This window comes from Rattus rattus, chromosome 9 (genome assembly GCF_011064425.1).
Source record: "Rattus rattus isolate New Zealand chromosome 9, Rrattus_CSIRO_v1, whole genome shotgun sequence".
Classification (NCBI taxonomy): domain Eukaryota; kingdom Metazoa; phylum Chordata; class Mammalia; order Rodentia; family Muridae; genus Rattus; species Rattus rattus.
In genome coordinates this window covers 94,489,388-94,517,080 of record NC_046162.1, presented here as the reverse complement: position 1 = coordinate 94,517,080, position 27,693 = coordinate 94,489,388, and the positions used below count along the sequence as shown (strand labels likewise).

Here is a 27,693-nt window from a genome sequence, read left to right as displayed (position 1 = left end):
GCACTCACTTGCACCGGCCGCCGCCGAGCAGGCAGCAGCCGCGTCAGGGCCGTCCGGGGGCCACACCGGCGATGCCCGCAGCCCCCGCAGCGCCCCGCGGGACCCGCTGACTTACCCCCGGGCCGGGGTCATACCGGACCGGGCCGGGGCGCTGAGCGGCGGCGCTGCCTGCATGACCCTCCGGAGGCGCGGGAGAAGGCGACCATCAGCATCCAAGAGCATATGGCCATCGACGTGTGTCCCAGGCCCATCCGGCCTATCAAGCAGATCTCCGATTACTTCCCCCGCTTCCGCAGGGCCTCCCCCACCGCCGCGCCCCGCGCCTCCGCGCCCCCGGACGCCCCCGCGCGCTCGCCCGCAGCCAGCGCCGGCCCCCGCAGCCCCTCCGACGGCGCCCGCGACGACGACGAAGATGTGGACCAGCTCTTCGGAGCCTACGGTGCCAGCCCAGGCCCCAGCCCCGGCCCCAGCCCCGTGAGGCCGCCGGCCAAGCCCCCCGAGGACGAACCGGACGCCGACGGCTACGAGTCAGACGACTGCAGTAAGTTTCCCAGTCGCCGGCCGCGCGCCCCCTCCCAGCACCCGGGTCCCTGCAGGGCAAGCGCCGCCGCCGCCCAGTACACCTGCACACAAGAGCTGGGAAGTTTGGGGGCGTCCTCTGGGGGCGCCCCGTTTCCAGGCCTCCGCTCCCCGGGGCGCGCCCCGCACCCCTTCTCGGCCCGCGCGCCGGGAGCTCCAGCGCGGGCGGCGGCTTTTGTTCCCGGGAAGGGCGGAGCTGCGCCCCGGAGAGACACCAGTTGCTGCGGGCCGCGCGGTCGCTCCCGGCCCCAGAGCCCTGTGCGGGCAGTCCCGAGGTGGCCACCTGGAGAGCTGGGGACCCTGCGGTAACTGGGGCGGGCCCCGTAGCCCATACCGCGCCGCGGCTCTGCTGGTGCGCGGGGCTGAGGACCAGGACCAGGACCGCGGGGCTGCTTGTCCTTTGGAAAAACCTTGGCGGTTCCTCTTCCCGCATCCGCGGACCCCGCTGGCCCTGGCCGTGGACCTTCGCCCACCTGTTACGCCGGCTTCCCTAATCAGGAATGTCCCTAGCCGCACCCCCTCCTCACGGACTCAGCCCCAGGGAGACAACAGACAACAGGGTCTCCTGAGCCAGGCCAGGACCTCTTCTGGTGTCTTGTGTGGTCCCTGAGGGTGCCTGATCCGGCCCACCAGGGACCATCCAGAAAGCAAAGGAGGAAAGAAGTCACATCACCCGTCCCATGAATTTGCTAGGGGCTGGGGTTGGGGGTGACTCCATGGAAGGGCCCCAGCCCAGCTGTCATCCTGGTTCACTTAGAAAAAAACAGAGCCAGCCTCAAAACCTAGTCATGGGTGCCATGGGACCGTGGGATTGGGGGATAGCATACCAGCTTCCCCAAGGCAAAAGCAGCCCCTCCTCTGTACAACATTTGTAGTTATGCCTTGTCTGGGCGTTCCCCGGGGCCTCTGGGCTAGGGGCTGACTGTTCCCCAGCATAACACGTGCCTTGGATGCTGAGGCTGGGAGCTCACAGTGTCACCCTGGGAACAGACTCCACGTTTCACTTCAGGGAGCCCATCGACAGAGGTGGATCAAGTCTGGGCAGGGAACACTGCCTTTTGTGTGTGTTCTAGGCCTGGACCCTCTAACTCAGGGCACATGGAGGCCCTACCCCCAAGCATAAAGGCTGAGGCGCAGGCCCCGCCCTCTGCTCTCCTGCAGGCTGAGGGAAACTAGAGGGGCTGAATTTATTAAAGTCTGCAGAGCTGCGCCCTGGATTTACTCTTTGCCCAGTTCCTGGCACTCTCAGCAAGGATCCAGGCTGGCGGCCCTCTAGGAGGTCCTAAGTAGGACCACAGTTAGCCCCCTTAGTGGGGTCCAGAGCCATCCTGGGAAGAAAGGATAGGAAGCCATTCCCATTTGCAGCATTCTGTCTGAGCAGGTGGACAAAGATTGTGCCTGAGGCATAGCAGCTCAGGGGATGACATAAGGCCAAGAGGGAAGAAACCTAGTCATTTTGGCTATCCTGAAACCCATCAGAAAGAATAAAGCAGGCCGGAAGCCCCACCTCCGGTCTGTCGACTCTGGCGTTTTTTCAGAACTCTGTCAGCAGCTGGGAGTGGAGCAAAGGGAACCGTGCTGAGTCCCTGGGCTCAGGCCACAGGTGTCCTAGCTGGAGACAGGCTCACATGAGCCGGGTCCTAGATACAACGTTCTCAACTGAAACTGGGGGCTGGCCACACCCAGGTGGCTGTGATACACTGACCAAGTGTGGAGAAGAGGTCTGGAGCTTGCAGAGCTGAGGAAGTGGGGATGAAGCTGAGCATCTTATTAGAGCAGAGAGCACAAGGGCTGTGGCTCTCACAGGTGAGGAGAGCCCGAGCAGGACCACTCTGTACCCAAGGCCGTGCACCCTGTGAGCTCTGACAACCAGACCTCTTAGAATAAGCCTAAGTGATTCAAGCCAGATGGTTCATTATGGCTTTAGCCAGGGTTATGCTATTTGCTGCTCCAATTATTGGATTATCTGTTCGGACGAAAAGAAATGAGGGCGGCTGCTCTGTTGTCCAGGCAGAGGCGCGAAAACAGCCTGTTTGCTTAGCCTGGTTCTCCTCTTTAAAGCCCCTCCCTTGCTGGTCACCTCAAAGTATGCAAGTATGGGCACAGGAACACACACACACACACACACACACACACACACACACACACACACCTCATTCCCTGCTGAGCTTAGGAGGTCAGTGAAAAAGACACAGCATCACGCTAGGCCCCAGCGCCCAGGTATCACAAGCTACCTGCTCCCCCATGTGCAGAGGGAACTCGGACCCCAAAGCTGCAATGACTGAGAGGCTTTGGACTACAAGTACCATGAAATCAGTTCAAAGTAGCTCACACCGGCAGATCAGCAAAGGTCCTGCTGCAGACACCATGGTAAACTGGAGCAGCCCTCCAGCATTCCTGGCGATGAGGCTTCTGTCAGTCCTTCCTCTCAGCCAGCTCTTTCCCTCTTGGGCTGAAAACCAGGGCAGGTTCTCTGTTCCCAAGGGCATATGGATGAGGAACACCAGATATAAAACAGAGTCACAGTTTTGGTCTCAGACTCCATCAGCTAAGCGGGACCCTCGTGATCCAAGGTGGCTGCTGTGGGTCCAGGCATCACATATATCTAAGGTCTTAGATTGGATTTAGAATGAAATATTTTCTATTCTCATGTCTAGGATCCAGAAAATCTCTCTTAGAAGTTCCCAGGAGACTTGTCCTTTTGTCTCATTGGCTAGAATTGCACCACGTGTCCATGTTCCCAAATGATTCACTCAGCTAGGTCAGGACAGGAGCCCACGGAGGTCTGGAGCAAGGGTGAAGTGGGAACCGTTGTCGGGTCTTCCTAGAAGGCTCTCCTGGGCCTGGCAGATCCTCGTTACTGATGTCCGTGCCTCTTCCTTCAGCCATAACACCTTTGGGTCTCCATCACATTCTATCACTTCAACAGTATAATGACAACTGTGTATCAGGGCACCATATGGGGTCACAGAGGTCCAGGCATGGGCTGGACCACAGTCTCTGGTTTTAGGATACTCACGGAAACCCAGCACAAAGACCAGCATGAGAGGGAGGGAGGCAGACATCCGCAGAGGCCTCAGCTGGGGGAAGGAGAAAGAAGGTTAGCAGAGTGGAGGGAGATTTGGGGCGCAGCAAAGAAATGGAAATGTCAGAAGCACAGGCCAGAGGGGGTACGGTAGAACCAAGTGTCTGAGACAAAGGGGAGGGGCTGATGAGGTCAAGGCGATCATACAGAAAGGTTTGTAAATGACAAACCAAGGATGGCTCGACTCGATGGGCTTTTGAACGACTTAAAGCAGTGGAAAAGGGAGCTTAAGTCTCAGCTCCGTCTCTAGACTCCACGAAGTAGAGATGTATCATTCACCCCTCTGCATCCTCCCCCACAGTGCCTACCTAGTCCAGTGCCTCAGTTTCCCCACTTATGAAGTGCTTTCAAGTCAGGCTTGATGATTTTCTATACATTCTTGCCTATTTGAAAAACATTTTTATTGTATTTTTTATTGTGTATGTGTGAAGGGGTGCACATGTGCCACAGCATACTTGCGGAGGTCAGAAGGCAACTCTGTGGAGTCGGTTCTGTCCCTCCACTTTGACGTGCATCCCAGGGATTGGACTCCGTTCACCAGGCATGCAAAGCAAGTACCTTTACCCCCGAACCAGCTCATCAGCCCCAGCGAAACTATTTTAGAGGCTGACATTTTTCTTCCAAATACAAAACAAAAGGGACAGATTTCTGATTCCCAGGTGGACAGGTCAAGCGAGTTCAAGTGCAGACCAAGGTCACCGCCAGCTGCCTGTCTGCACTGGCCCTGTTGGGGAATGCTCAGCCTTGGAGGAAGCGACAGGGGCTTGTGCTTCATTCTCTCTGAATTAGCCCCATTAAAGCGCTATAATTATCAGCAAGTCGGTGACAACTCTCAGAGGCCCATTAGTGACCAACCTTCATTATTTTTCCAAAGACGTAAACTTTCATCAGGGCCCATGATCTGAGTGGCTCTAAGGGCAAGGCCCTCGAGATCCTGGGGCTTACAGAGAGGCATACTCTTGTCCTTTGGGCCCTGCCATTGTCACCACCACTGCCACCGCCACTCTGCTCAGGCCCTTCAGGTTAGTGGTGAGTCCCCATTCCCACCCTGCACCAGTGCTGAGGCTCAAACCCAGGGGCCTGGTCATATAAGGTAAGGGCTCTACTGCTGAGCCATGTCCCCAGCCCCTTCTTCTCCTCTTCTTCCTCCTCTTCCTCTTCCTCTTCCTCCTCCTCTTCTTCCTTCCTTCCTTTCTTCCTTCCTTCCTTTCTTCCTTCCTTCCTTCCTTCCTTTCTTTCTTTCTTTCTTTCTTTCTTTCTTTCTTTCTTTCTTTCTTTCTTTCTAGCTGCATTTTCAGGACTTGAGTTACACACAAATTGGGGAAGAAAACCCTTCAGGAAGCCACTAGGCTTTAAGACAAACTCCCGCTCTGCAGGGCGACCCTCACTCGGCTACCTCCCCACTCTGAGCCTCATTTCTACAAATGGAAAAGGGCAAACTTTGGATCACCCATCCCTTAAGACTGCTCCTCCACACGTGCGGTCTCTCCAAATGGTGACCAAGCTTTTAGGGACAAAACAGAATTTCTTCTAGGACTTTGGTGGTACTAGATATTCATCAGTCCTTTCTGGCCACACACTGGGCACACTGTTCTTTCCCCGGGGGTGGCAACAGATGTTAGTGTTTCAAGAGACAGCCCTCCATGTTCCCTGTCTCGTCCTCTGGAGTTGGGACACAAGTAGACATCGTGGGGTGTGTGCATGTGGAACCGCACCAAATCCCTCCTATGGGAAGTGGCTGAACTGCAAAGCCATTTGAATGGCTCCACCATGAGCACTGACCATCTGCTGCTTGCTGGTCCCCTGGGTACCTGAGGCAGCATCCTGCCCTCATAGGGTGAGGTCTTCAGGGTGCAGGTAGCCTGAGCTGGACATCATGCAAACTGATTATAATGCAAAGCCATCACCTCTGCAGAATGATGTTGCAGAAGTCCAGCTGGGCGGCTGATATTAAGGTGATGGTGCTTTGCAGTATCCTCATGCTCAGTATGCTTGCCTGCAGCACCCTCAGTTTCCTCACCCTCAGTATCCTCTCCCTCAGTATCCTCTCCCTCAGTATCCTCACCCACAGCATCTTTACCCGCAGCATCCTCATCCTCGGCACCCTCCCCACAGCATCCTCGTCTGTAGTAGTCTCATCCACAGCAGCTTCACCTGCAATACCTTCAGTATCTTCTCCCACAGCACCCTCCCCCTCAGCATCTTCTCCTAGAGCAACTTCACAGTGCCCTTACCTGCAGCATCCTCGTCTGTAGCCTTCTCATCCATAGCATCCTCACCTGCACACCTGTCGGAAGGGGGAAAGGATACTGCAGCAAAGAACCCAGTGTGGTCATCACTAATGCATGCATTTCTCACTAGGGGATGATACTTGCAGCTCACTGCAGGCCTGTTGACTTAGTCTGAACCCGGTTCTAACAAGTATTACCTGGTTTATGGGAGAAAGAGCTGTTTGTGCTTCCGGAGGAACCCCCCCAATAGAGCAGTCACCTCACACCTCTTCTGTCTGGCAGTGACTGTGACCCACAGCAGAATCACTGTAGTCATAGCTATGATTCTGATGGTATATCGTGTTTCCAAAGACAGGGAGAGGGTGATCAGGCTTAAGGCAGTCCTCTCTAGGAAGCCCTTAGAAGGGCAAACTTAGGGCTCCAGAACCATCATCAAAGTGTGTCTACTGTTCCTATAGCTCCTGGAGGAGCCCCATGTGCTTGGAGGTAGATATAGTTATCACTGGGTTGCAGGTGGGGAAACTGAGGTGAAGTCACGCAACAAGAACGTGCTGAGATGGGATTTGAACCTGTGGAGTGCAACAGCAGATGTCATTCCCCACACTCAACAATTGCCCTGCAGAAGGAGGCAAAGACACCACCCTGTTGGGATGGGGGAACTTGACACATTTCCACATGTCTCTCAGAACAAAAAGCACAGCTACTGATGTACCCACTCCCTCCAGATCAGACGGCTGTTCTGATGTGGCCCTGCCTTCGTTAGTAAAGGCAGACACAGCTTGGAGTCCAGAGCAGAACCCTGATGAGGACAGAGGCCCATCCCAGTACCCCTTCAGCCATCAGCTCCATCACAGATGCCTGTGGTTATGATGTCCCCTCTGAGTCCCTCGTACCATTGGCCAACTACTATCTGTTGGTCCCTCTTGTCCCGAGTGAGGTATCGAATCCTCCAAGATGCCTCCCCTAATTCACATTGAGACCTAGAGACCCTCTTGAAGCTGTCATGGCTCTTGGCTTGCCAGACAAATGTGGGACCTGACCAGCAGTTGGGAGCAAATCAGGGATTTTAAGATACTGAAGAATGTGTATCTGCTGTCTGGGGACTTCAGAGGTCTCCCTTGCTCACACCCTGCCTCTCTTCCTAGGACACAGCAGGCCACAGCTGTAGCAAGAGACTGTTCCTAAGGTGGCAGCTGAACCCAATTATTGCTGTGTCCTCTGCCTGGCCCTTGGGACTTATTGATGCCTTTGAAGACTTGGAGGCATGAGGACCCAGCTGGCTTGTCACTGCCCGCTTTGATCTCTGAGGGCCCAGGAGACTAGGGAGCTGCGGTGTCACTTGTCACCTGGGGGCTCAATCAACAGTCAGTCACTCAGGCTCGTCCTGCAGCCTCTCAGAGCCTGTCCTCTGCCTTGTCATATCACTGTGTCATTGCCTGTGTGGGGGAACTGAGGCAAGGGTACCCAAGCTGTCCGGTATACAATAGCACCAACATGGGACAGGACAGACAGTGCAAAGGAAGGTTTGAGAGCTGCTTTCTGGGCCACCTACCTGGTTATGATCAGGTTACTGTGCAGGGGATTTAGGTAATCCACCCAGAATCTGAGAACCTCCTCATCTGGTAGTGACAGGAACTGTCCCTCCCAGGGTTGAGTATTTCAGTGGGAGGGATAAAGAGGCTGCCACATTGTAGTTGCTCAACTGTCACAGAAGTAGCCACTGAGCTGGAGACAGTAACATTCTTTACTGGTAACTTTTCTTTCTAGGAATTGAACCTGGGGCTTCAACCATTAAGCTAGATCCCCAGTCCAAAAGGTAGTGAATGGCACACCCAAGGCCTGTGGTGAGCATGTTTGCCCTGTGGTTCTTCTTACACCCTTAACCCTTCACCTGTTACCTGGGAAGAAGGGCTATGCAGTTAACACACGCAGATTTTTCACTCTGTCTTTAGTAGAACTTGAGGTGTTTGTTTTATTTTGCAGTGCTGTGGTGTAACCAAATGCCCAGGCTAGGCCATCGAGCTGTTCCTAAACCACACTCTTGTCAACATCTTTGCTTTATTTCTGAGACCTGTAGATTGGGCTACTGATGGTGACTTTGAACTTGTGCCTCCACCCTACGTCAACTGCCATCGGGCCTCAGCACTGTCCACTTTCTTAATCTCCATGTGAATGTCATCTGCATAATTTAAAATGGCTTCAGTGCCACCCCCATGGGGCTTCACCTAGCCTTGTTGTAACCATATTTCGCTTGCTCTAGCTAATTCCAGCCATTTAGAAGCAAAAACGATTTTACATTTTAGTTTGTGCAGCAGACTGAAGACAGACACTGGGGACAGCTAGTGTCCACGGGAGCAGAGTCTGTCACTGTGCACCACGGGGTGCAGGAAACCAGCTCACCTGCAGGTCCAGACCATGTATTCTCTTTTTAAATTATTTACTTACTTACTTTATGTGTATGGGTGTTTTGTCCGCATGTGGTGCCTGGCGCCCATAGAAGCCAGAAGAGACTGTCAGATCCCCAGAACTGGAGTTTTGGATAATTGTGAGCCACCACGTGGGTGCTCAGAATAGAATCTGGGACCTCTGAAAGAGTGGTCAGTGCCCCTAACCGCTGAGCCATCTCTCCAGGACCCCCCCCAAGTTCATATATTCTGAGGATTGTGATAGACATATTTGCCCTAAGCTTCTTCCGAATAAATTTTATTTATTCGTTTATTTATGTATTTGTTTTTGAGACAGGATCTTACTTTGTAACTCCGGCTAACCTGGAACTCAGTTTGTAGACCACGTTGGCCTCAAACTCACAGGACTCCACCTTATTCTGCCTCTCAAGTGCTGGAATTAAAAGCAGATTCCGTCATAAATCTGTGAATCTGTCATGCTCCGGGAAGCAGGGGTGGGTGGCACACACCTTTAATGCCAGTACGCAGGAGGCGAAAGCAGGTTGATCTCTGTGAGTCTGAGGCCAGCCTGGTCTGCAAAGCAAGTTCCAGGAAAGAGGGGAGTGGGGAGGAAGACGGGAGAAAACAGTGTGGCTGCTGGGACAGTGAGATGACTCAGCAGCCAAGTATGAAGACCCAAGCTCACATCTCACAGCCCCCATGGTGGACGGAGAAAGCTGACTCCTGCAAATTGTCCTCTGACTCCACGATGCATGTCCTGACACATGTATGTGCATAGGCATGCACAAATAAACACATGTAAAGTAACAATACTGTGGCTGTTGAAGCCACACAGGGGAGTATCGCTTCTCCCACACGGCCAGCGTGTGACCCAGCCTCCTTCTCCCACAGCCGCCCTGGGTACGCTGGACTTCAGTCTGCTCTATGACCAGGAGAACAACGCACTGCACTGCACCATCAGCAAAGCCAAGGTAGGCCCTGCGCCAGCCGCAGCTCGGGGTTCAGGAAGCAGACAGGGTCCTGCCCATGCTTTCCGTCCAGGTTTCCATGGGGTCCCCGCTATATGGCGTGCAGCTGTCCACTTCCCAGATTGGCATTGCCCAGTAAAGCATTTAGATTCAGATGGTTTAGGATGGGGTCATGGAAAGCCAGGTGGCTTTTAGGGCCTGGCAGGGGTCTCAGAGGAAGGGGGAAGATGGGAGCTGTCTTGCAGTTGGGGGAGCGAAGGAGGTTGGATTCCACTGTCCCTGGGTCTCCCCGCTCCAAAGTTCCAGCCCCCTAGACTCCCTAGAGCTCCTAGGAAGTTCCTATGCTGGAAGCCACAGATGCCACTAGAAAAGCTAGGCTCTAGGCAGGGTCGCCATTGGTCTGAGCCCCAGAGGCCCTCTGAGCCTCACTGTGGAGTCGTGGACATCTGTAGACCCAGAGTAGCCTGTCAGACCCTACTCCCTGGGCTCCTCCATGGCTCTGCTTTCAACCTGTGTCTGTCCTGTGGTCTCAACCGTACTGTTCCCTTCACACTGCTCCCTCTGGGAGGAAGGTGCCAAAGCTGATGTTTTCCAGGAAGGTAAGGGCCCAAGTGGCCATTAGAGACCCTTGTGGGGCTGTGAAAGGGCCTAGGCCAGCACAGCACACATGGAATAGCTTCCAAGCGCTGCCTGGCCTAGACCTCACCCAGCACCCCTAACCTGTAGTATCTTTTTGCCCTTCTCTCTGACCTGCCTCGCCAAGGCTGCCCTTGACTCTATGCCTAGAGGGACACCCCATGCCATATCTCTACCCAGCCTGAGTCACTTGTGTGAACTGCCGTGGGCAATTATGAGAACCATCTACATTGGGCTCAGGGCCCAGGTTGGGTACTTGAAGGCCCAGCCACTCCATGCTGCATTCCTGCTCACTCCTAAGATACCTTTTGAGGCTGCAATAGCCCAGGGAACAGAGCGGAGCACCTGGGGACCCCAGCCTGGCAAGGGGAAGGCAGGCTGCAGGGCTGAGAAGAGCCCATCCTACCCTTCCTCCTGGCTTAGCAGAGCTTGTCCACTCCACGCTTAGGGACCAGCTGTCCGATCGCTCTGGTAGAGCCCAGCTTCCCCCCCACTTCTCAGAGCCTAGGGTTCCTGCTGCCTCTTCCCTCCCCGTTCCAGGGGTGTGTGTGTGTGTGTGTGTGTGTGTGTGTGTGTGTGTGTGTGTGTGTGCCTATGTGCACAGATCTACATGGGCGCTGGTGTACACAGAGGCGAGAACCAAAGGCCCGTGAACCATGGCGGCCCTGTTCTCTGTAAGTGTCTACTATAAACAAAGACAAAGCCTGGGAAATGCTGAGGCCCCAGAGGGGAACCACAGTGTTCGCTGAAGCAGGGCTCCCACTCAGAGCCTCATGGGAATCTATGGTATATGGACTTCCCAGGCTGTGCTCTGACTTGGTGTCTTAGTTTAATTTTCTGTTGCTAAGATAAAACACTGACCAAACGCTACTTGGGAAGGAAAGGGCTTGTTTTCTCTTCCAGCCTGTAACATCATTCAGGGAAGTCGGCACAAGTACCTGCAGGCAAGAGCTGAGGTAGAGGCCAGTAAGGAGTGCTGCTTACTGGCTTGTTCCTCATGGCTTGCTTTCTTCTTAGACATACCCAGGACCATCAGCCCAGGGGGTGGCACTGCCCATAGTGAGCCAGGTCTTCCCACAGCAAACAGCAAGAAAATGCTTCATAAGCCCATCTAGAGGGGACATTTTCTCCTCTCAAATGACCACACCTTGCATCAGATTGACCTAGAACTGACCAGGTCACTTAGTCACCCCCAGGTAAGGATGTATCTCAGTTTGTTATCTGTAACAGGACTCATCCCACACCCCGTGTAGCCAGGTAGGAACAATACACTTGTCACCTGGCACTTTGTCTAACACTGTCTTGCAGGGTACCACCAGGGAACATGTCCACCCACAGGTAAACTTAGGGCCCACCTTCCCAAGCAGTGCCCAGGAAAACCCCAACAGAGCCACAGCGCTGGGAGACCAGTGTTACTTCTTCTTTTTTATTTCCAGATTTATTTATTTATTTATTTATTTATTTATTTATTTATTTATTTACGTGAGTACACTGTAGCTGTCTTCAGACACACCAGAAGGGGGCATCAGATCTCATTACAGATGGTTGTGAGCCACCATGTGGTTGCTGAGATTTGAACTCAGGACCTCTGGAAGAGCAGTCAGTGCTCTTAACCACTGAGCCATCTCTCCAGCACCCCCTTTCTTCCCCAGCGTTACTTCTTAACTGTGATAAAATATCACACACATGAAACTTAGCAGCGGATGTTGGGCCCACTCCAATCACTATGTTAACATCACCGCCATCCATCCCAGAGCCTTCCAGCCTGACAAACTGAAACGTCTTGCCCTCAGAACAGCTGCCTATCTCCCCTTGCCCCTCCCCCCTGTCTCCAGGGACCTTATAGGGACAAAGTCATGCAGTTACTGTTCCTGTGTACCAGGCCGTCTCGCCGTATGGTGTCTCTCTAGGCTGAGCACTAAGATCCCCAGCTTTGACTATCCAAAAGGTTCCAGTCCCTAATACCTAGCAAACAGTAGCCTCTGGGCAATGCAGGGACAGCAAGAACTTGGCTTGGGTGGAGTCCATCCTCAGTAGACCAGTATGGCCCCATACAGCACCTCCCCTACCCACCCCTGAGATAGTGGCACCTGCTTCTATCCCGTGGTAACACACGATAAGCTGATGGGCTCTGCCTGAGACAACCCCTTTCCTACCTGTGGCTGAACACAGCCTCCTGCCCCTCTCCTAGATTCAGTCAACGCCTGGGGGTGTCCTGCAGGGCAGACCCCAGACTCAGGGACAGGAGGCTACCTGAGCTATGACTCTAGCTGAGCCCATCAACCCTTGCTTCTACCCCAGTGTGTTGCTCTAGGGTGCCCAGGGGCCTGCTAGGTAGACAGGGGTAAAAGTACCATCAGGGACTACATCACAGACTAGGGAGCCAACAGGCAGAGCGTGCCTTGTTGCCATTCTAGCATGACAGCTGCCCCTGTCCCTGCCCGCCTTTATGGATGCCCTGGGCCTCCGAAGTTGGACTTGCCCTATCTCTGGTCAATCTCCTGCCTCAAAGATCTACAAGGGCAAAGAGAAACCAGTGAAAACATTGTAAACATGATAAACAGGAAGTAGAAACAAAACAGGAACACTCAGTTGTCTCCTCCTCAGGCTGGGTCCCCAGATGCCCCAGGGCAGCTGCCCTTTACTGCCTGGGGGTGAGGAGCCGCAGGGGGTGTAAAAGGCTGTCATTACCAAGGCACATACACTGCCTCCAGGTCACGCCCCAGTAGCTCTGAGCCTAGCTTAAATCCCCAGCTACTTTTTTTTCTGTTATTTTCTGAGGGGGAGAAAAGGGAAGGGAAGTCCCACCCATTCCCCCTGCAACTGTGTTCCTCCTTGCTCTGTTCCACTCAGACTGTGGGAATGATTAACACTTTACCTGTGGTAAAGCTGAGACTGCTAAGTGTTTGCTCCACTAATTAGGAAGTTCCCGGGCCTGGGGCCACACAGAAGAGAAATGATGGGTGAGTGGGTGGGTGCCTCACCTGAAAGCTCCTCCAAGTCCATAGAACTGGGCCTGGAAGAAAGATCTGGAGCACTGTCTTGGGGTTTTACTGTTGTGAACAGGAGCCATGACCAAAGCAACTCTTAGAAAGGACAACATTTAACTGGGGCTGGCTTACACGGTCAGAGCTTCAGTCTAGGTCAGAGGTTCAGTCTAGTATCATCAAGGCAGGAACATGGCAGCCTCCAGGCAGATGTGGGGCTGGAGGAACTGTGAAGTTTTCCTTTCGTTCGGAAGGCAGCTAGAAGACTGTGGCTTCCAAGCAGCTAGGACGAGGGTCTTAAAGCTCACACACACCCCAGTGACACACTTTCTCCAACAAGGCCACACATCTCCACATAGTGCCACTCGCTGGGCCAAGCATATTCAAACTACCACAGGCACATGGCCGGGAATGGAGCCATTCCAGATGTGTGCATCTGGAATGTAGACCATGTACACCTTTGCTGCCTCCCTATCCCCCACCCCGTAGGCCTTCAGCACCCCGGGGAATAGACATAATTCCCAGGTTAGCTAAGGCCCTTGTGAGTCCCCTGCGGTGAGCTGTCCATTCCTGGGCTGGCAAAAGAAACTGAAGTCAAAGTTAGCGGAGGGCGCCATCTTGTGGAAGGACACTCCATGGCAGGCAGCCTGTGACTTCTAGGGACACCAACCAGCAAACGCAGGGGGAAATGGCAGTCACAGGTGACCTCCAGGACTTTCCCAGCGTCCACAGGAATGAATACACAGCCAAGCATGGAGACTTGGGTCATAGAGGGAAGACCCAACAAGGAGTAGTGTCTGGAAAGTGGGGAAAGAGACAGGCTTCCCCAAGTTTAGAGCGAGGTGTCTCTGGGTTCAGTTTGTCAAGAAGTAGGAAGCAAAAGGACCCGGGGGTGCAGAGTGTGGGGAGGGATGCCTACCCCAGCACAGCTTGGACCTATCTTCAGGGAGATTGGAAATGTCGGAGAGGAAGCCCCACTCAGCAGGCCCCTTGTTAACTCTCTCTCAACTCACACCCTCTCTGGTCTCTGCTCAGGGCCTGAAGCCGATGGACCACAATGGACTGGCTGATCCCTACGTCAAACTACACCTGTTGCCTGGAGCCAGCAAGGTGAGGGTTTCTGCCCCAGGCACAGCCCTGGCTTGGCCCTCCTGGCCTCCCTGGAGCCTCACGAATCCATTACCTGTCTGCCAAGTGAGCTCCAGAGAATGTCCAGCTTACCTCGTATAAGAAACCATTTTAGCCTGAGGTTCATATTGCACAAAAAAAGAAAAGAAACGACTTCTTGGTTAGATGTGACAGCGCATGCCTTTAATCGTAGCACTCGGGAGGCAGAGGCACTAGATAGATCCCTGGGGGTTAAAGGTCAGACTGGCCTACATACATTGTGAAGCTCAGGCCAGCCCAGGATGCAGGGGTGCGTAGCTCCTGCCTGCAGGACCTGTCCAAGCCTTCAGTGTTTTCATGGGCCGCACTGTGGCTTCATAATGGGGACTGAGTGGGAAGCTTTGGCCTGTTTGTTTGACCACAGAACCCCTTTCCTGCTCCCCTGCCGGGTGACCCAGCACAGAGGCAATATTTCACCCATAAAGCTTTCACTAGAAAAACATGGGTTATAGGCAGAATGAAGACCGTGAGTAAAAAGGAGGGGAACGAAGGTGATCCAGGAAAGTGGTCCTGTTGTGCCACTGGCTTTGGGGACACTGCCAGTCTTGATATGGAACTCTCTTGTTAACAGTGGGGAAGAAGGACTGGGGAGATGGCTCAGCGGTTAAGAGCACTGACTGCTCCTCCAGAGGTCCTGAGTTCAATTCCCAGCAACCACATGGTGGCTCACAACCATCTGTAATGGGATCTGATGTCCTCTTCTGGTGTGTCTGATAGCTACAGTGTACTTATATATAGTAAATCAATCAAAAAAAAAAAAAAAAAACAACTGGGGAAGAGGCTGGGGCTGCAGAGCTGCAGTCTTGGTTCAGGCTATGCCGTTGGACATTCCAACTTCCCAATTGGAATGAATCTCATAGCAGCCTCCCATTCCCTACAGGACTAGCACATAGCCATCAGCTCTGTCCTGCAGGACCACCCCATAGCCATTTCTCAATCCTCCTGCTGTTACCAGAGTCCAGGGGCGGGATGCTCCTCACATTAGCTTTCTGTGGTTTCCTCAACAAATTCCCACCGCTTGGCTATTTAAACATGCCCGTCGCCTCCCTGGTCTGCTGATTGTCAGCCAGGCAGGTTGTGCTGATTGGACCAGAAGTCAAGATGCCAGCAGGACTGTGTCCGTTCTGGGGACAGTCATCCCCTCTCCTTTCCAAGTAGAGGCTGCACACTTCCCCAGCTGAGCTCCCAGCTGAGCTAGTCCTGTCTCTCCTGGCTCCTCTCTTGCTGCTGAATGACCTCTGGGACCACAGGGGCAGTTCGCACACCTCCAGAAGGCTGGCTGGGTTTAAGTCAGCTAATTAACAATGCAGATTTCACCTTCTGCCTCAGGTCCCCTCTACTGTGTCAGATAGGAATGGAGGGACCAGGCCTGCCAGCTCTGAGGCCACACTCACTCAGGACCAGAATAAGATCACTCTGTCTTTTTCCAGGCAAATAAGCTCAGAACAAAAACTCTACGGAACACTCTGAACCCCTCCTGGAACGAGACCCTCACTTATTACGGGATCACGGATGAGGACATGATCCGAAAGACCCTGAGGTGGGTGAGGGCCCCTGTGCCTACACCCCACCCGGGGACACCCTACCACTTGTGAATTCCCACTGACTGTGGAAGCCAATCGCCCCCAGGATCTCCGTGTGTGACGAGGACAAATTCCGCCACAACGAGTTCATCGGAGAGACTCGAGTGCCCCTGAAGAAGCTGAAACCCAACCACACCAAGACATTCAGCATCTGCCTGGAGAAGCAGCTGCCGGTGAGTGGGGGAGTTAACTGAGCAGCTACTATGTGTCAGTACTACATTCCAGGCACAGTTACAGGGCGATGGAAGGAACCTGCTGCCTGTCCATGGCACAGGAGTAGGGCTAATTCATGTAGCAGAGAGCACAGTGGAGGGGGCAAGTCTAGGAGGGGACATCACAGAAGTGGCAGGGGATCATTGCACCTTCCACAAGTAACAAGGTAGCAATTCTTGTGGTGCTGAGGACTAAATCTAAGACCTGAGTGAATAAGAAGCACACTTCCCCTGAGCTACATCCCAGCCCTTTTAAAATTTTACTTTTACAAATTTTTTAAATGTTCACATGTATGTAATGCAGTGTGTATGAGTGTATGTGTGTGGGCATGAGCGCGCGCGCGCGCGTGTGTGTGTGTGTGTGTGTGTGTGTGTGTGTGTAGTCTATGTGAGTGTGTGTGCAGTGGGTAGGTGTGTGAATGTATAGGCCTGTGTGTAATGTAGTATTATGAGTATGTACATTGTGTGTACATGTGTGTAGTCTGTGATTATGTGTACAGTGGGTAGAGCATTACAAATATGACTTGTATGTAGCATGTATGAGTTTGTACATGTGTGTGTGTGTAATATATGTGAGTGTGTGCATGTATGTAATGTAGCGTGTATGAGTGTATACATGTGTGTGCATGTGTGTAGTCTGTGAGTGTGTGTGCAGTGGGTAGATGTATGAATGTGTAGGCCTGTGTGTAATGTAGTGTATATGAGTGTGTACATGTGCATGTGTGCCTGTGTGTGTATAGTCTGTAAGTGTGTGTGCAGTGAGCAGATGTGTGAATGTGTAGACCTGTGCGTAATGTTGTGTGTATGAGTGTGCACATGTGTATACATGTGTTGTGTATAGTCTATATAAGTCTGCATGCACGGGGTACATGTGTGAATATGTAGACCTGTCATCACATCAATATGAAGTATCTTCTTTTTTTTAACAAAAGAGTTATTTATTTATTTATTTATTTATTATGAATACACTGTAGCTGTCTTCAGATGCACTAGAAGAGGGCATTAGATCTCATTACAGATGGTTGTGAGTCACCATGTGGTTGCTGGGAATTGAACTCAGGACCTCTGGAAGAGCAGTCAGTGCTCTTAACCACTGAGCCATCTCTCCAGCCCCAATACCTTCTTTAATTGCTCTCCACCTCTTTTTGACAAGGTTTCCCACTGAACCAAGAATTCACTAACTACTCTTACTGACCAGTGGTCTGGGACTCTCCTGTATCCACTTCCCCCAGTGCTAGGGTTACAGATTTGAGCCACCAAGCCCGGCTTTCCAATGGTGCTAGGGACCCATACTTACACAGTAGGTACTTGACTACTGAGCCATCCTGCCTACCCACCCCCAAACAGAATCTTGCTAAATTCCCCAGACTGGCCTTGAACTTCCTCTATAGCTCAGATTGGCAGTAAGCTCTTTTTACTTTTGTTTTTTGTTTGTTTGCTTGCTTTTTATATTTAAGTCAGGGTTTCTCTGTGTAGCCCTGGCTGTTGTGGAACTCATCTGTACACCAGGCTGGCCTTGAACTCAGCAATCTGCCTACTTCTGAGATAAAAGTATGTGGCTACCTCCACCACTTGGCTGGCAGTGAACTCTTGATCCTCCTGTCTCAGCTTCCTCAGCAACTAAGAGTACAGCCCTGGGGCACGAGGCGGGGCAGGCTGTTATCTTAGACGCTCCCTGCCCGCTGGGCTCAGAATGGCCAGAAGCCGAGAGAAGCGAGGGCTGAAGCCAAGAACCAGATAGAAAGGGCTGGATGGAGACAAAGATTTGCCGCCAGGGCAGTTCCTGTTCTGGGGAGCCTTCACTAAGGACGACTCAATTGGAGCTTGTTAGGCCAGGAGAGCCATGAGATGCCCAGAGGAGACAGCACATAATTCTCTCCTAGACATTGTAATTGTTCAGCATGTCAGGACAAATTTGGCCCCCAGTTGTCTTCAGCAGCTGACCTCTCCCAGAGCCATGGTGCCTGTTCCTTTCCAATCAGTCTCCTGTTTGCCTTCTCGACTCATCTCTCCTTCATATAGTTCATAGGGCAGAGGGTCCAGGGAGCCCCAGTGCTCAAGGCTGTCAGTTAAGCTAAGTTCTTTTATCTCCCAGTGTTCAGGGCATGGCTGGCTCCCCAAAGCCTGAGCCAAGGAGAGGAAGCCCAGCATTTAGCCTCTGTGTGCCAGGCCTGGGACATTGCTGCTCCAAAAGCTGGACCCAAGTCCAGCCCTTAGAATCCACCCAGCAGCCAAGACAGTGCCTTTGTGCATGGATTTCTCAGACTGTATTCTCATGTTACATTCTCTCCTTTTTGGACCCAAGTCCAGCCCTTAGAATCCACCCAGCAGCCAAGACAGTGCCTTTGTACATGGCTTTCTCAGACTGTATTCTCATGTTACATTCTCTCCACTCAGGTGCACGCATGATGGGTAGATCCTTCAATGTCACTTGACAGAGGTGACCCAAATTTTCCAAATGGCCTACACCTCTCAGGAGGGCACTACCAGCTCCCATATCCGAGTTCTGACCTCAGATATAAAAAAAAAAAAAACTGTGCACGCGGGTATACGAATGCTAAGGAGCATGTATGCACATGCGTGTACATGTATGTGATTGATCATGCACGAGTATGTGTTGAGTATTCCGTGGCATCTTTGGCCATTGCTGAACCTCCCTCGAATTTACTCTTTGCTCAGTGGCCAGTTTGTGGATACACAGGGGCCACAGGAGTGGCATTTGGGATAACCACTCTGGTTGTAAGGACATATTTTTGTGTTTTAGGTTTTATATTCTTTTTATATTTCTTGTTCTAAGTAAATACTTGGCTCAATGGCTGTCATGTGAAACAGCCCAAAGTATGGTAGTGCCATCTGCCTTCAAAAACCTCTGCTCATATATGCAACGTGCAGAGCCTGGAATCCCACAGCTGCACTGTTGGCCGTGAATGCCTCAGTTTAGAAGGATGCCAAGGTTGAGTTTGAATTTGGGATGAATGCTTGGATCAATGTCTGCTCTGGGCATGAAGCTTGGAGAAAGGCCTGTGGGTCACAGACCTCCCTCCCTCACCTCGCAGGACTCTCATCTCCAGGGAGGTTTGGACATGGCCACATGGGGACTCAGGTCAGTCCCAAGCAGAGCGCAGCTGCAGGCAAAGGCTGAGGCTGTGGAAGAGGGGACCCTGAGGAGGGACCCTCAGGGACATGAGCTTCCAACTGAGCATGTCTGCATGACTTTACTGGAGTACGGATAAGGGAGAAGGTTTCTGTCATTTAGGGACCCACCCCCACCCTGGGCAAACTTCCTGGAAGTGGGTGGAGCTGAGCAGAGATAAGGTCACCACCTCAGAGCCAAAGTCCACAGGGAAGGCTCCTTTGGGTGTGAAGAAGGGCACAGCAGGCTGGATGACTTCCTACCCAGGTGACAAATGTGTCTGGCTCTACAGAGCAGGCCATCTCTGTCACTGCCACTCACTTCTCCTGCAGTATGCTACAGTAGCTGCAGGAGAAATGGAAACTGGGGGTTAAGGGGTGGGGTGGGGGTGAGCAGGCTGTATTCCGGAAAAATCAAACTTAAGGATATAGGAGTTGCCTGTCAACCTTCCCTTACTCCCTCCCGATCTCCCTTCTTCCCTCCTTCCTTTCCAAGCTAGAGATGGACCCAGGGAGCTCACTTGGCAAGCGCCATACCACTGAGCTGCACGCCCAGCCCTCTGGGTTTCATGCATCTTTTATATCCAAGCCTGTCTGCTCACATCAGCCGGTGGACACTAGGGGAGGAGACTAGGGACAGCCTCTCTGTCTGCTTAGCCCAGAAGGCGGAAGCAGACAAGAACAGCAGAGTGACCACCCTCTCCTGCAGGTGGACAAGGCAGAGGACAAGTCCCTGGAGGAGCGTGGCCGCATCCTCATCTCTCTCAAGTACAGCTCACAGAAGCAGGGCCTGCTGGTGGGCATCGTTCGCTGTGCACACCTGGCGGCCATGGATGCTAACGGCTACTCGGACCCCTACGTGAAAACGTGAGTGTGCGGCCAGGCCTGCGCTTGACTCCCCTGCTCACCTGGGAGAACCAGAGTCCAATATGGCTGGAGCTAGAGCCCAGCATGGCAGGCACTAAGGGGGTTTCCTCGGAGTAATGGGCTTTGTCCAGCAGGGTGTTTTCTTCTGGGTTCCCTTTGCGATTCTGGGGTTAAATACAGCCATCTCATTTCATAGAGGGGGGAACTGAAACCTGCAGAAGGGTCACCCACTGGGAGAGAGAAGAGTTCTCCTTTTGGACACAGGGAACATGGTCACAGGTATTCCAGGTGGCCCTTGGATTTACTGTGTACCCAAATTCAAGTTACATGATCTTCAGATCCTCCTTCCTCTACCTCAAATGTGATCTCTGCAACTGATGGTATGAACTGCCACACAGGGACGTCTGCTGCTGGAGATCAAAGTGGGGTCCAGCGAGACAAGGTTCTCGGAGGAGGCAGGTGCAGTGCCCCGAGCCAGGAGGCTAGGGGAGCTGGCAAGAGACCTTTGCCAAGTCTTCCTGTATGCTCAGCCCCTGTGTCTCCCCTCCCTACCACTGACAGTAAAGCTACAAAGAGACAAAGGCTTAGGGGTTGTACCAGTGGCCTGGGCCCCACAAAAAGTAGACCTGGACTGTGTTAGGCTGTTCTCAGAGATCCAGAAGGCAGGTAGAAGGGGTGGCCTTTTGGAGAAGAAGGGGGCAAGTGCCATAGAGCCCACCCTTAGTGCTTGGGATGCTTCCCAATAGCGTAAACGTCATCTGCGTTTACAGGGATACTCTCCTGAGAAGAGCCTTGGAAAGAATTCAGCTCAACTCACAACTACCCGTATCTTCAGTCCCCAGGGGCTCTGGTGCTACCTTCTGGTCTCAGAGGGGATCAGGCGTATTCAGGGTGCACATAGACATATGCAGGAGCTCGCACATGCACGTGAAATAAAACTTTAAAAATCTAAGAGGAAAAAAGCTTTCTTTTGAGCATGTGCAGACTTTTCCTTGCCATTAGTCCCTAAGCTACAGAGAAATAGTCATGTGTGCAGCGTTTGCAATGGCTGAGGTATCATACAGGATCTAGGGGCGACTTGGAAGTCTATAGCAGGCCGTGGAGGGTTCTGTGCAGATGCCCGCCCATTTTATGTAAGAACTAGGGAACTTATAGCGTCTATAGATAGGCCATCATCCACACACCGAAGGGCCATGCAGAGCATCCCTGAGGGGAGACACGGAGGCACAGAGCAGCAGCATTGCAAGGTCACTGGGTGTGTATCTCCACCTGTCACGCTGCGCTTCCCTTCAGACAGAAATGAGATGTGGAACCAACATGGCAGGGGCCTGTGAAGTCGTGTCCAGTGCCAACCTCGTGGGTGAATGCCAATTCCAGATCACGTGAAGGGTGAGCCAGAGCCCATGGTCTCCCTCGGTGCTGACCTGCATAAGCAAATTGGCTGGAGCCTTCTGAGACCTGGGGCTCCTTCCTGCCACTGGAACTTTGTCATCGTGCTATCTGAGAAAAGATGGAGGAAGGCTGCAGGGGTTCCGTACAAGTGAAGTTTCCTCCTCCTCTGCAGGGGTAGGGGCTGAGGCAGGATCTCACTACGTACCCCAGGCAAGCCATAAACTTGTGATCTTCCTGCCTCAGCCTTCCAAGAACTGGAATTTCAGGCATGCACCACCAAATCCAGCCCTCACTTGGTTGAATCTAAGGGTCTAAAGCCAGAGAAGATGAAAAGTCAGCTGTTTGCTCTTACCCAGAATTCACTTAGCTCTAGGCATCCACTGGCCTATCCCAGTAGTATCACCTTTTCCAGATCTCACACCAAGCATCATACGGACTCTGCTTGGTTGAGCTTCTCTCCAGCAATGAATGGTTTGCCTAAGGTTTACCCACACAGCATAGACACGGGGGATGTCATCTTTGATAGGACTGCGTAGCTCTCAGTGTGTACCGAGATCTGCCTGCCTCTGCCTCCTGAGTGCTGGGATTAAAGGCCTGAGCCCAAGCCTTTGAACCATCAGCCCAAGCACCATTCTTGGCAGCTGTGTGACCTTTGGGCAAATCACTCCACCTCTCAGGGCCTAGGGGATTAAAGTTCAAGGAGGGAAAGGCACTAGCTTTGCTATGCTTCAGGAGGAATCAACCCCGCTAACTGCAAAAAGAGAGCCTTCCTCAAGGCTCTAATGAAGGGGTGACGCTTGCCCAGTTCAGGAGAGAGACTGAAAAACTGAATTTTACACTTGAGAAAAATGGATTGTATGGTGTGCGAATTCTTAATAGATTGTGGGGGGGGGGTGTGGGTGTGTGGGTGTGTGGGTGTGTGTAAGCTCTTAGCTCTTGGGACTGGGGCTAAAATCAGTTTGTAAAGCATTTGCCTTGCATGCAGGAGATCTTAGGTTCTGAATCCAGCACTGCAATAATCCCAATGCCCCACCCCTCAAAAAATACCAACGGCAATTCCTGAAAAAGGGACAAACTCTGGTTAACAAAACTGGCTTTGTAAAGATCATGTTTCCAGAGAAAAGACACATCCTCTTCTGGGGACACAGGTGTGCTTGGGTAACCCTGCATGTGCCTCAGTGTTACCCGCAGGTGGGCAGGCTGGGGTCTGCGGGAATAGGACAAAGGTGACCAGGGAAGCATCTCCAGGCTAGAGCCCATAGTATTCTACTAGCACCATCTTGCCACTCACAGCTCTCCCAGCCTCTGATTGTCCCCAGTTATCATTCCAGATATCTGAAGCCAGATGTAGACAAGAAATCCAAGCATAAGACCGCAGTCAAGAAGAAAACACTAAACCCTGAATTCAATGAGGTATGGCCAGGGACCTCTGGGCTTCATGAAAGCTGTGGGGTTACCCTGGGCTGGGTGGGCATCTGGAGGGACCTGGTCTTCAAAAGGGTAACTGTGGGAACTGGAACGTAGCAGGAGAGAGTGGGGAGCAGCTGCCAGAGAGCCCTCAGCCATGGTGGGTAAGGCTCTACCAGACTGCTTGGCAATGGGACTGAGGAACCTTCCAGAAGGTTAATGTTGATGGAAAGAGAGAATGTTGGGCAGCTCCTGAGTGACCTTCTAGATAACAGGGTTGGAAAGAGAGATGTGAACAGAATGGGGAGACACTCTGGATAGGCTATGAGGACTCAAGTTACCCCAGCAGGTGTGTCAAGACGGCTCTGAATGCAGTGGACCCCATACCATGAGCTTACTAAAATACTATAGGACCATTTTGCAATTTGTTTGTAACTCAATCCCACAGATCTCAAGCATGAACTTTGTAGATGAGAAGGGCACAGCACAATGCCTAAAGTGAAGACACACCTGCTAGGGCCACTGGATGAACAGGACAGTGGGTGACCAGGTCATTAGAGCAGAGAGTGGGACACAGTCCAGGACATCTGCTACTGAGTACGTTGGAAAGAAGAGCAGAGCACCTGGGCCCTGATTCACGGACACAGATTTGCAGGCAAAGGTGACAACAGGAGCTTAGGAAGCAAGGCCAGTCCCAGATAATGACAAAGACTTTACTAGACAATTGCAGCCAGGGTCTCTGCAGCACCTGCTTGCAGCTTGAGGGACAGAAGGGTACGTGGATGGAGGAGGGGCCTGCTTAGCCTCCCTTCAGGCAGAAGTGGGCAGCTTGGTTAGAGTGACCCCACACTGACCACTTCCATACTTCAGCACATCACAGACCTTTCAGCCAGGTGGCCTTGGCTCTAATACCCTCTTCTGGCCAGCAGGAGTTCTGTTACGAGATCAAGCATGGAGACCTAGCCAAAAAGACTCTGGAGGTCACTGTCTGGGACTATGATATTGGAAAATCCAATGATTTCATCGGTAAGGAATATGAGGGGAAGGCCACTTAGCTGTGTGCCTGTCCAAGAACCACTTACCCCTAGTGAATGGGATCTCAGACACTCTCCAAACTATACTCAATGTAACAGAAGACAGGCCTGGGGAGGGGAGGAAGCCTGGGAAGACCTCACGGCAGTCTGTAGTGACACAGAATGATGATGGTCAGCACCTAAGGGGGTCAGCACTCAGAGCCCATGTGACCACGTTTCTGGTGGGCATGACTTTGGTACATAGTGGGGCACTATAGCCCTTTCTCTCCTTTTTACTCCCTACTATGTGCCATGGAACCCTGACCTACACTGGCCCCTAGTAGAGGAAAAACATGACATCAACACTGGGTCAAGTGGTTAGGGTGTGGCTGGAAGCTAGGGGCTGTCCACACACAAATGGGCAGGAGGGAAGGCCTGGACACTGGGGTCACTGAATTCTTAGCTGCTCCTCTGTCTCTCCCGCAGGTGGGGTGGTTCTGGGCATCAATGCCAAGGGTGAGCGCCTGAAGCACTGGTTTGACTGTCTGAAGAACAAGGACAAGAGGATTGAGCGTTGGCACACGCTCACCAATGAGCTCCCAGGGGCTGTACTCAGCGACTGACTGTCCCATCTGCTGCCACCCACCCTTGTCACCCAGCCCACACAGGTCCAACCCTGGGCTTTCTCAGCTGCCACCAAGGGCTGTGGCCCTCACAATGGGCAAGATCCAGGTTGTCTGCTCGGACATAGCCACTGCAGCCCCTGCTAGGAGGCTAGGAGGCCAAGAGCACCCAGCCTCTCGCAGAGGGACAGGAAAACACAACATGAAACCTGTTTCAGCTCCCCTGGCACCCAAAGGGCCAGAGCTGGGAGAAATCCTCAGCCTCAGCTCTGTCCAGTGGAAGGGCTATCTACAGTGAGGACCTATCAGAGGTGAGGGGTGGAACCCTGCTGCAAGCACAGAAATGGGGGTACTCTGGCTACCTGGAGACCACAGAGGGAGGACTATGGGCAGGCAGAGCCCAGGACTCCAGGACAGACAATGTAGCCAGCCAGAACTTCCAACTTGCTTATGCGTGGCATTAATGGACAGATAGAGTCTGTAAGCTTCTGGGGTGGGGGTTTCTAGTCTAGCAGGGCATATGGGTACACATATTGCTACAGAGGGGTGAGGCATACCAGGACCAGCCAGCTGTCTGTAGGGCCCGTGGGTACTGAAGACTGCTGAAGGGTGGAGGCAGGGAAGGCATCCTGGGGGAGTCAGGGCTCAGCACAAGTCTTGAAACACCAGTTGTGGCTTGAAATCTAAGAGAAAACCAAATACAGACAAGAGGAGGCCTGAAAAAGGTTACCAGGGGACAGGGAGCCTTGGTAGCCTAGAGTTCCCCTGGGGCAGCACTGTGTTTGGGGATGTATACAAGCATTAGGAAAACTGAATGTTCAAACTCAAGCTCTCCCGTTTGATCTTGCTCCCAAGGGGTCTCAATGCACACTGTTCCTGTTCTCAGCATAAATATCCAGTCAGCTTCAGGGGAAAGAGAAAGGGATCCTACTAACAGGGAAAGAGGCAAGCATCCCTCCTGCCCGCCCGTTCCCCCCCTTCTTCATCCCCTCAGCTTGGGCTGATGTTAGGTCCCTCACAGCTCCCCATGGCATCCTGGCCCTATGGAGACAGTTGGTTGCCTTCAGGGCTGGCAGTGGAAAGTAGAGAGCCTTAGGTTGGGGGAAGGCCGGGCATGGGGGTTCTGCCCTGAGGAGCTGAGAGCTCCCTTCCTAGGAAAGGGTAGGGCACTTCTTAGTCTTGAAGCTCCCGACTGTCTCCTGCCAACTGGGGCTGCAGGAACATAGAAGGAACAGGGAACAAACTGAGGAGCTCTACCATCATCTTAGAGCCCCATTTAGTTCAGCCCATCACTGGGTGATAAGACATAGGGGTCCTGCCCTAAACCTGGGCCTCCTACAGTTGAAATAAGGACTCAGGACCCTGGGGCATGATTCCAATCCAAAGTGCTCACCAACCTTCCCTAGTTGGCAGGGAAAATAGGTCTCTAGCCCTTCATGACGCCAAGCCACCTGTTGCTTGTAGAGGCTGGGTTTCCCTCTTGAAAAGGTGTTGCCTTTGTTACTGAATTGGCAGGCACCTTCTTATTGAATCTTTACCAGGTGTGACCAACCCATTTTATAAATAAAATGGCCTCAGAGTAGTTGATAAACTTCCAGGGCCACCAAGGTGGGAGGGGCTGAAGCAAAACTCCAAGCCTTTGACTGAGGATGAGGCCTCCCAGGTCCTTCTGAGTCATTGGAGCTTGGTGAGGTCTGTTACAGAGAAGTCTTGTTATTGTCCACCACCTCATCCTCTAGCTGGCTTTGAAGTCATCTGTGCCATTTAGGATTTGCCAAAAGGCCACAGCCAAGCCCTGGAACTCAGCTGTCCCACTTCCAGCCTGAGGTCAAGGGGCCTAGGGGACAGGCCTGATGTTTTCCCATACAGTTAGAAACCAGAGCGGTATTTTAGTGCACCTGACTGAGCTCTGGGTAACTGAGATTTTGCCTTTTGGGGTGCTTTGTTCAGAGAGGAGCCTGGAGACCTCCTGAGGATACAGAACCGTTTATTAGACTGAGGCTCAGCAAAAGAAAGGGCTCAGGTGGGCAAGAAACCTGGGTCCCTCTGTTGCTGCAGGCAGTAAGTGGGCTTAGGCCTCAATGATGAGCCTTGCCAATCCCAGGGACAGGCGGGGTGGAAAGCAGGGCTTCTAGCCACCTCACGTGCAAGATGAACCCACTAAAAAGTGATGGAACTCTCCTGGGATCCTGGGACGTTTCTAAATTCCCAGTATATTACGTGTCTGCTGAAGGAAAAAGGCCCTTTGAGAAGTTGCAGTTCAGCCTTTCATCCCAAACGAGTATCTTCCTACTGGCCCATCGGCGTGGCAAAGAGGAAATCTGATACCAAAAACAAAGGTTATTCCAAAGTAACTAGGGCATCTCTTGATGCCCATCATCCACCTCGCGTCCTGGTCTCCGCCCCGCCCACCGCCACCGTTAGCCAATCCCTGAACGGGCTGGTCTTCCAACCCTGAGGCGGTGACCTCCTGACCTCTAGTGGCAAAAACGAGGAGCTGCACCTCCATGGCCCGCCTACCCGCCGACCTCCGGCCAAGCATGTCCAGCCCTTCGTCCTTATCCAGCCAAGTGAACCTCCCAATGCATGGACTCTGGCTGTCGTCGACACGGACTCGTGCACTGCTTACAGTTTTGCTGCCACGTGACGGCTGCAAAATACATCCTCAAACTGCAGCGCCACGACACAATTTTTGTAATCCTGTCTGACCTTCTCGAAGGTGTCCTTTTTAAGTCTTATTTGTTAATATTTATAAGGATATATAATTCAAAGTAAATGGGAATGTAGTATTGAAGTCGCACTAGCTTGGGAGACTCCTTCGAAGATATGGAGGGAACAAGTGAAAGGCAATTGGGGCTTACATGTGGCTTTTATTTTTGTTTTTTGAAATGCACTTGTAATCCAATCTGTGGTGATCCTACTGCCTCTCATTTACTCCTCACCAAGAGCTATTTGAAACAGGCTCCCAGGTTACATATAGGGAAACAGGCTCCGAAGTTTGAGTAAGTGAGACTGACCAGATACACTTGCCACACAAGCCTCAAGATCTGAGTGATCCCTGGAAGCCAAATAAAAAAAGGCAAGACTTTTTCTGGTGTGGCCCACACCTTTAATCCCAGCACTTGGGAGTCAGATGGATCTGAGTTGAAGGCCAGCCTGGTCTACACACCCACTTTCAGGACAGACAAGGCTACATAGTTAAGACCCCATCTCAAGTCCAGAGGCAGTGGAGAGTAGATCTCTGTGAATTCAAGGCTATCCTCATCTACAGAGCTAGTTCCAGGACAGATAGGGTTACACAAAGAAACTCTGTCTCAACAAACAAGCAAGCAAAATCAGGATATGCCAGGTTGTGGTAGCCAAGGCCTTTAGTTCCAGCACTCAGGAGGCAGAGGCAGAGGCAGGC

At 52.5% G+C, this 27,693-nt stretch overlaps 1 protein-coding gene across 1 annotated transcript; it reads left to right on the top strand.

The window, feature by feature from the left end:
* Nucleotides 1-34: 34 nt before the first annotated feature.
* Nucleotides 35-27,376, top strand: Doc2b (double C2 domain beta). The gene is given in 10 exon segments (XM_032913604.1): nucleotides 35-191; nucleotides 194-541; nucleotides 9,192-9,271; nucleotides 13,927-14,001; nucleotides 15,489-15,598; nucleotides 15,688-15,814; nucleotides 19,695-19,852; nucleotides 22,576-22,657; nucleotides 23,581-23,677; nucleotides 24,151-27,376. Coding segments are annotated over 10 exon segments (1,233 nt in total). The 5' UTR covers nucleotides 35-172; the 3' UTR covers nucleotides 24,288-27,376.
* The last annotated feature ends 317 nt before the right edge of the window (nucleotides 27,377-27,693 follow it).